The sequence below is a fragment of the Colletotrichum jinshuiense genome, chromosome 10 (genome assembly GCF_051148585.1).
Source record: "Colletotrichum jinshuiense chromosome 10, complete sequence".
In the NCBI taxonomy this organism is placed as follows: Eukaryota; Fungi; Ascomycota; class Sordariomycetes; order Glomerellales; family Glomerellaceae; genus Colletotrichum; species Colletotrichum jinshuiense.
In genome coordinates this window covers 90,669-99,171 of record NC_139303.1, presented here as the reverse complement: position 1 = coordinate 99,171, position 8,503 = coordinate 90,669, and the positions used below count along the sequence as shown (strand labels likewise).

General features: G+C 50.0%; 1 protein-coding gene across 1 annotated transcript; it reads right to left on the bottom strand.

The window, feature by feature from the left end:
* Positions 1-1,988: 1,988 nt before the first annotated feature.
* Positions 1,989-3,530, bottom strand: EsH8_X_000022 (Zn(II)2Cys6 transcription factor domain-containing protein; the record flags this gene model as incomplete). Its single annotated transcript, XM_083274110.1, has 2 exons — positions 1,989-3,293; positions 3,381-3,530. 2 exons carry the CDS (start codon positions 3,528-3,530, stop codon positions 1,989-1,991), a joined length of 1,455 nt encoding a protein of 484 aa, XP_083119502.1.
* Between the last annotated feature and the right edge of the window lie 4,973 nt (positions 3,531-8,503).

Genomic DNA, 8,503 nt, shown 5'->3' with positions numbered 1-8,503 from the left:
GTCGTCGTCGGTTAACAAAAAGATTGAAGAAAGTTGAGGGAGCATAAGTCGAGATAGAGTAGACTTGAGCCGCATTTTAAAGAGTAGAACATTTGTCCAAGTACCCGATGTAAGTAAGTGTGAGAGAGTAAGATAGGTAACTCTGCAAATACTATCCGGGATTATCCACCAAGGCCAATACGAACGGTTGCCAAATTTCGGTTTAATTGCGGAGGTCGCCTTGCAACCGAATGTCCAGTAATTCGACAAGGACCGCCCCGTCGTAGGTGGGGTTTCAATACCTTGAATAGTTAACTTAGTGAGCATGCTGGATTTGGGTTGAGCTAACTAAAGCACAGCCTGATGCCAACGACGGTGGCCAGTTTCAGCGAAGGTTAGGTTGCCTAGCTAAACTGAGTGATTGTAAATCTGAAACCACTGTATGGACCCCCCCTGTCGCATGCTTCATATTGTATTGTAAGAACGTATATAGATACCTTTGAAATAGCAAAAAGCCTTTCATAGAGCGCCTACATTGTCACTAGTTAAGGTGACTCTTAGGGCATCATTATAAATCAAAATTTGTTTTCCAGTTCGCTAATTCCCATGCAACTAGCACCTATGCTCTTTTAACTTTACCTGAAAATTAACCATGCTTCTATTCGCCGCTAACACACAAGGCAATAACACGGCTACCTAAGAATGTGCTACTTGTAAAGTCAACGTAGTCTCGCTGAGCCTTGTTTCTAATTGAGGCTGAGAGCAAGGCACGTTTACTTCGCCTCGATCCTCGCATCTTGCTCGTACTTCACTGGTGGGCCACCTGGTAGTCTTATCGGATCCGAGCTGCGTACACGCGTCGTATTTGGTCTGAGCGAGCTCCAGTCGGACTTTGATGTAGCAAAATCAGTGTAATGAGTCGGGCAGCTCAGTAGATAGAGGACACAGGCGATGCTACTCGATTCATGACAGCTATGCATCACAGCGATGGTTTTGTGTTGCTCTATTCTGTAGTAGAAGGGTGGCCATAATGCAGTGGAACCCTATGCACTGCTGATCGTATTCTCGGATTGTTCAGTTGTTTACCTACAATGTTTAAATACATCCTCAGCCTGCCAAAATACATCTAGTGCCTATGCTTATAATTATACCACGCTTTTCGTAAGCACAGCTCTGATTTCTACCACCCACTTCTAGTGAAGTGGAACAATTAGAGAAGGTAAGTGAATAAGCGGCAATGGGAAGGAAATTGAAACATGACGAACATTCACGTGTAAGCTACTCATCCGGCTTGATGAATTCTTCGTACGAGGGGTTAAATTACTAAACTTGGCCCTGTCCTGTGGGTGGCTTTAGGTGGTGCGCTCTCGGTCCGAGGTTCGTTCTCGTATCGCTAGGTAATCTGCGCCAAAATTTCAACCTCCCGAGACTGTACGGTCAAATAACGTTGTGGTTGTCAAAACCCTCCTTGCCACATCTTGACCTGATGCCAATGAACGACTTAAAACTATTCTCTCATTTGATTCTGTTACCCCGAATCTTTCCAAGTTACAAGGGCTTCAATAAATAAACATAACATGGCGTCTCCGTTCCTAAGGGGTGATGCAGATTTTTACTCACTAGAAAAAAGAAACTGAAGCTCCAGCATCTTCATCTCAAGTCCGAATGACCAATCTGAATACCCTTAATCACTACCTACCAGATCAGCATTCGAATCGCTCAACAAACCTACACTAGCGAAATAGTCTCTATCAGCGTGTCTCTATCAGTTACCTGGTAGATAATCTCTATATGGCGTAAAATCAGGAACATGTCATTAGACAGTAGTAGCATCGGCTGCGGCGCACAGCCTTCGGTAAATAAGTGTGTTTCTTAACGCTTCGTGTTTCAAGGCTCCAGCCATGCCGGCATGTCCGAATCAATACAGGAGTCATCTATGCCTCTTTACATAGCGCAGGGCTTACGTCTTTTCGCATGTTTGTCTGTAAGTCACAATCTTATACACCTGGCTAATGTAGTCCTACTACCTCTCTAGGCCATTTCATCCAAGGTTTCCAGTAGCTGCCTAATGTTTCGTCGACCACTTCAACAATATCCCGACCCCAACGCTGGAGAAACCAGTAATCGTCCAGGTTGTGTAATAGAGCGCCAAAATAAGAGTAAATAACCAGGGCCGGGGGCTGGCGTTGGTACACTCGTAGAAGGTATTCATCAGACGCTTCGTGTAGGAAAGCTATGGGCCCAGCCCACTGCCGATTGTACGTGTTTTCCCCCTCCTGTCCCGCCTCTCTCTCGCTTGGCAAGCCTTGCAACCCCTGGGCAGCAATGAAATCGTTCTCAAATTGCACAGTATAGAGGTGGCATCGACGGAGCATGCGCCATGCTTTATCATAAATGTCAACATCTGAGGCGCCGAGGGTAGACCATGTCTCGGGAACGCCGCAGAAACGCTCGTCTTGGATGGTAACGTCGCTGTCCGGGTCAAGCTGGTCCCAGCGATCTAGACTCAGGAGCGGAGCAAGCGGGCCAAGGCGGACACGCTCATTGACTGGGCGAACGACGGCCCCGATGCCGCGGATCATGGGAATCCATTCGCCGCTAAGGATACGGGCGGTACGTTCCCTGGGGTCGGATCTGCCTCCGTTGAGGACGTCTGTGTGACAGCCAGACATGCCGAAGATGTAGACGATATTGAGGATGGAGCAAGCAAACAGGGCATCACTACTACTGTAGTCCTCTTCTGACACCATACGCTCGATACCTTCGCGAAACCCTCCCAAGGCGGCGCTGTGGTGACGGGCTGCGTCGAGGCTCCGCTGTTTCCGGCTAGCGACGTCTGTGCATGCGAGGTGTAGGGCCGCCAGACTCAGTAACCCGTGCATAACGAAGGAGTGGCGGAAACCGATCTGTGGGAAAGTCAGTTGCCAACAGTGGTCGACATTAGGTGACTTGAAGATTGTGCGGCTGGTATACATGGTCCAGTGGTGCAGTAGAATCATGTCATCCATGCAGAACCAGTCTGGGGGTACGTCGCTGGCCCTGACCAAGCCGTCACTGCATGAGCTCGGCCCTGAACATGGAGGTGAAATATGGCAGTTCGGATCAGTCCCGTTTGCGAGTAGGCTCCGAGAGCCACCGACGGGTGTGACGAGATGCACCGGTAAGGTGCGACCGCTAGCGAGATCGGACCCGAGAGCCGTATTTGCTGCGCGATACGCCACCGGGCCTGAGGAAGTCGCTCGCGCAACGTCCGGGTACAGGCACGGGACATCACGTCGGTCGCATGCTGAGCAGCGAGGCCTCTCTTCGTTGCACTAAAATCCGTGCAATGCCGGCCGGGATTGATTAGTAAATGATCAACACAAGTGGTAGATTGTAGTCCAGTGCACAGGCAGATGTACCTTGACCTTCCGTCTTCGGCAGTCGGCACACCCCTGTCTAGATTTCCGATGCGGCCTGCGATGATTGATCGTGGTCATGTTCGAGGCTTCAGTCATCGGCAAGGGTGAAACCATGCGGTGTGTACTTGATAGTTGGTCAGACTGATGCATGTCGGGTAGAGACCAACGCATCAGATCGATCGGGTTAGAGGGATGAAAGACGAGGTAAGCGAGCGAGGTAAACGACGAAAGAAAATAGGAGAGGGGGGCGAAAATGAGGTACATACATATGTAAGATAAGTACTGGCAAAGACGACTGTGTAAACGAAATACGAAGACCGAGTCAGCAGGGTCCGAGGGCGCCAAGTCACCGGACCCATAGCGCACAGGAGCCAGCCATGTTGGTGGTAGGCTGATTATGCTCGGGTGTGTCACGGCGGATTATTAACCTCTTCCCAGATTTTGAATAGGCCCTGAATACCAGGATGTCTGGCTTCCGAGGGTAGCTCAATTCTCGTTCTTCAACGCGAGCCAATTCCTATATGATTCGTCCATCAGCCGGAATTAAGTCTTGTCTATTTGTCTCCTTCGCCGCAATTTTTATCTTTCTCATTTGTGTCGACTCAATGATGTCGTTTAAAAGGATATCAGCGGGACGGGACAGCCTATCAAGGCCACTCAAGAATAACAGCGATGGCGCCCGCCCCGGAAGCACTCCTTCAGCACAATACTCGGATCTAGTCTTGGGCCCGCGACAAGCTATAGGTGCTGCAAAATACCATCTCCGGCACATGGACTGTACTTCATCCTCGAGCACATTGCACTTTTGCATCATTATCAGATCATCATGTCAGCCTGCGATGCCAAAGACCTCTTTTCGACATTCTTGGCAGGACGAGGCTTGAAATCTGTCTTTCGATACCATTATCCCATGGATGTGCTCCTCGCTCTCCCTACTGCACACCGAGCTGAACTCGATCAACCCCGCACAGAATACTCTCCGTGCCAGGCCACACAACTCCAACCCCGCGGTCTGATTCTCTTCAACCAAACCAACACAGACATGTCTGAACAGACATGCGTTGAACTGCTAGGGCTAGCCTGACAAGGGGATTGATCACATGACAAAACGGAGAACCGAACTAGCAATCTCGCGGGGCTATTCTGACATTTAAGGGCAGTTTCTCCCAAAGACCGAATATCTTCTGCCGCTGAATCCACTGCTCGCTATCCGCTTGGAGGGAAAGGAAATCAAGCGACCACACCAATTTAGCCATAATCATACGCATTTCGCCCCACGCAAGACTGCCACATAAAAATTAGTTTTGTCTTTAATCAGGACGGCATTAGTGGGGACGAGAGCTTACTTCTTTCCAATACAGTCTCTTGGGCCAACGCTAAAGGGCTTGAAAACTTCTTTGTCGTCATTATGGAACTCTGGTGGTGCATTCTTCACCCAACGCTCGGGAATAAACTCGGTAGCCCTATGGAAGTTGGCAGGGTCTCTGTTGGCCGCCCAGAGATTGATCGTCAAGCTTGTGTGGGGAGGTACTATTCGTCCAGCCACGATAGCACTCTCCTTGGTCGTGGTCCGGAAAAGACCATCAGGGGCGGGCGGGTATAAGCGTAGACCCTCCTTGAGAACAGCATTCAGGTACTCATTCTGCTGTAGTTTGATGCTCGTAAGATCCGATCGCGAGGGAAAATCGGCTCGGATGATGGATGTTAATCTGGATAAAACACGGGGATAGCAAAGAAGGAGGTATATAGTCCCTGAGATCATAGTGGCAGCTACCAGAACATATTAGGGTTGTAGATACTCAAGGGTTGGCATCCGTCAGCCATCGGGTTCAACTCACTTGTTTCGCTTCCGGCAACGATGAACGTTATAGCCGTCATCTCGATCTCAGCTTGCGACATGCTGCCCAGATATCAGCAAAACCGACATGAATGAAAATACAGTTTGACAGAGCCACAATTACCCTTTTCCATCTTCTCCCGCGTGCTTTAAGATGTATGACATGAAATCGGGCTTGTCCGAACCTCGCGCAATCCGGCGTTTGGCAGCATCGGCACCAAAAGAGGTCGCCTCTCGCCGATGGGCTATCATATCCTTCGGAATGCAAGCCATCGCAGTATAAATCATGTAGGATGGAAATTGAAGAATCTCCCGCATGAATGCAAAAGTCTTCAACGTTGTGAATAACGTCTCTAGCCATGGATGAAGCTTTCCTGTAGCTAATCCGCCAAAGGGTTCCCCGAACGACAAGTCGCCGATCAGGTCCGTCGTAAGAAAATTGACCCATTTCACAATATCAACAACGCCATTCGCCTTGTCACATTCGCCGCAGAGGGATGAGATAAGCTGGTCGGTGTACTGCTGCAAGTAGGGCGCTTGCATCGCAAGTGCCCTTTCCGAGAAGGCGTGAGCTTGTAATCGACGGAGTCTCCGATGATCGACATCATTGGCCGTTGACTGGACAGAAATCAGTCAAAATATACGACCCTTAAGCTTCAGGAGCTTACTATGCTGTCGACGCTGTCAGGCAGTTTGACGTAAAATTTGGGATCCTTGGGAAGATTGCCCCTTTTGCTAGACGGTTGGAGCCCATAAATATCTGAGATGCGCATAAATTAGCAAATGGAGATTTTTGCTTGCCGCAGCTTTTCGACCCACGCACCTGTCCATGCTTGACTGCAAGTATAGGATAATGTGTCCGGAGCTATTCGCACGACTTGGCCATATTTGTCGTGGAGTTCCTTGACCCTGTGTGTGGCGTCGCCGCGGAAGATGGAGATTGTGTAAGGCCATCGACTGGCAGCCCGGTACCATGGGCCAGGGTACGCACGAAGTGGATGGAAACAAACATTGTAGAGGGCCCTAAAAACCACGTAGGATAACCACTTGATAATGATTAGTGAATGTACTTTTCATTAGGCGACGCAGATAGGGATAGATTGAAACTTTGGGAGCCGCGATGACCTACCGTTGCAGCTATGAGTGTGACCCCGAGAAACCAGGCTGGTTGCTGAATGATATCGGACGAGATGCCCATGGTAGATAGTTTGGGATTCCAAGTCACAGAGCGCCGTCTAGTTTGTTGGGCGGGTTAGGTAGGGGTTTTTGAAGGCTGAATTCCGTCCAGAGTGGACGAGGATCGCCGACCCATACAGCGACTATGGGCTCCGATGTTACTTACAAAAGAATACGAACGCGAACCCGAAGCCGAACGATACGAGCTAAGCTTCGTACTTCTCGGAACGACGAAGACGATGCATGGCTCCACTTAGGTGCGTCCATTGGCACGTTAGTCTCGGGTGATCGACACCAGCGAGCGAGATTCTTGTTGTTGCCTCACAGTCGATACGAGAAACCCGAAGGCCCCCCCTCTCCCCCAGATGCATCCAGACGTAGTTAAAGTACCTTCGTATTGCTTTCGTAGGAAGTACTCGCTTTGTTATACGAGTTTGTGAGTAGCCAACTGGAGATACCAAGTGCATTGCATAATCATTTTGGTGGCGCTGGAAGACCGACTTTCAAGATAGAGGCTGGTAACGCAACACGATGGATGAAGTAATGGAAGAGATCAAGAACCAGGCATTCTTACCTATACGCCTACAAAGGGCTGGCTGTCTTACAGATCATTGCCGAAGGGATCAACTTAGCATAAACGAGAGTCTGCCGAGTAATTGTTGGGCACCTCAGCCTCGGTTCTTGTCACAGACCCACTGGCGGCAACCAGTTAGACAGCGTAGTGGGCCCAGGTCGACTCGGGACCCTCATGAGACGTCAGGGGGAAGGATAGATTCGAATGATAGTCGCAACATACGCCTACCCACCACTAATCGCCCAACCGTTGACCCTATCACTCGTAGCACAACCCATCCCTGACATTTCTGATCACGGCCTAACCCAAGAGCGAATCACATGTCAATAACGAGGTGAGTATTGATACAAATAACTGTCGAGATAGGTAAGTATGAGCAAGAACTACTACTAAGTGGGGTGATACAAGACTCTTCCATAGATGTGGCCTGGTTCATTATACCCTGCCGGTCGGTTTCAACACAGTCACCGCGCAAACAAGCTTGACGGTAACGGGAATATGCTGAATTAAATATCTGATAATTTGCCCGCTTCCTGCAGCCTTGGCCTCTTTCTCGATGCGTCTCACTCCAACTTATAGCATCGGCACTCTGGGCCCTGTTTGGCGTATTCTCGAAAGCATAGGTATACTTCACTATATACTTGCTCGTCCTTCGTCGTGTATCGGTAGTTCCAACGCACAATTGATAGAGAAACTGGCCGTAGAAACCCAGCCCCAGCGGCCATTCCTGAATTTGAAACGCGCACTTTGCCTTCATCTTGAGTTTCTGGTCAGCCCGCACCAAGCTCGGCATTCTTGCTGCAGACGAACATCTGTCCAGATTGAGGACTCGAAACACTGGGCGGTAATTCCCGTTATCTTGCCAAGTGTGTCTCATTTGTCCTATTCGTGGCAAGCCTTTTCGATCGACTCGTTCGCCTCGATGGCGCATCGGGCGGCTTGAATAACCCTGACAAGGTTGCGATCCATCTTGAGCGAGTACTCTGCTGTCATATCAAAGCCGGCCGCTACGCTAAGCAGGGTCTTGCATCCTGCGATGAGTTCTCGTCGCTTCTGCGATTCGATAACGCCTTCCGTTGTGGTTCGGACAAGTTTTGACTCGTCTGGATTCTCTAGAGTAACGGACATCTCGTCATCAAGAATTGGACCCATGACATGGGAGACGGCCACATTATTCTCCAGATCCAGTTAGGACCACTGAATGTGACTGGGATCATCTGGCCAGCAGTACATGCCGGGCGACCCCAAGGCGAAGGTGTGGGTGGATGGGGTGGCAGGCTCAGTGCACTTGGAATCGACATTGGGCGGCGTCTTCCGGATCCGTGGCGACATGTTTGGAGTGTCTAGCGACATGGTGGACCGGTCGTCGGGATCATTGGTCTGCTAGATCATAAACCCTCCAAATTGCTGTCGACGGGGACCGACATGGCTGGATTGATGTATTCTTGCTGTTCCCGAGGAGCACACTATGCCGTCATGTCTAGGGGAGGCTGCGAAGGCTGGGAAGATACGGTGTGTATGCGGTAGGCAGCATTA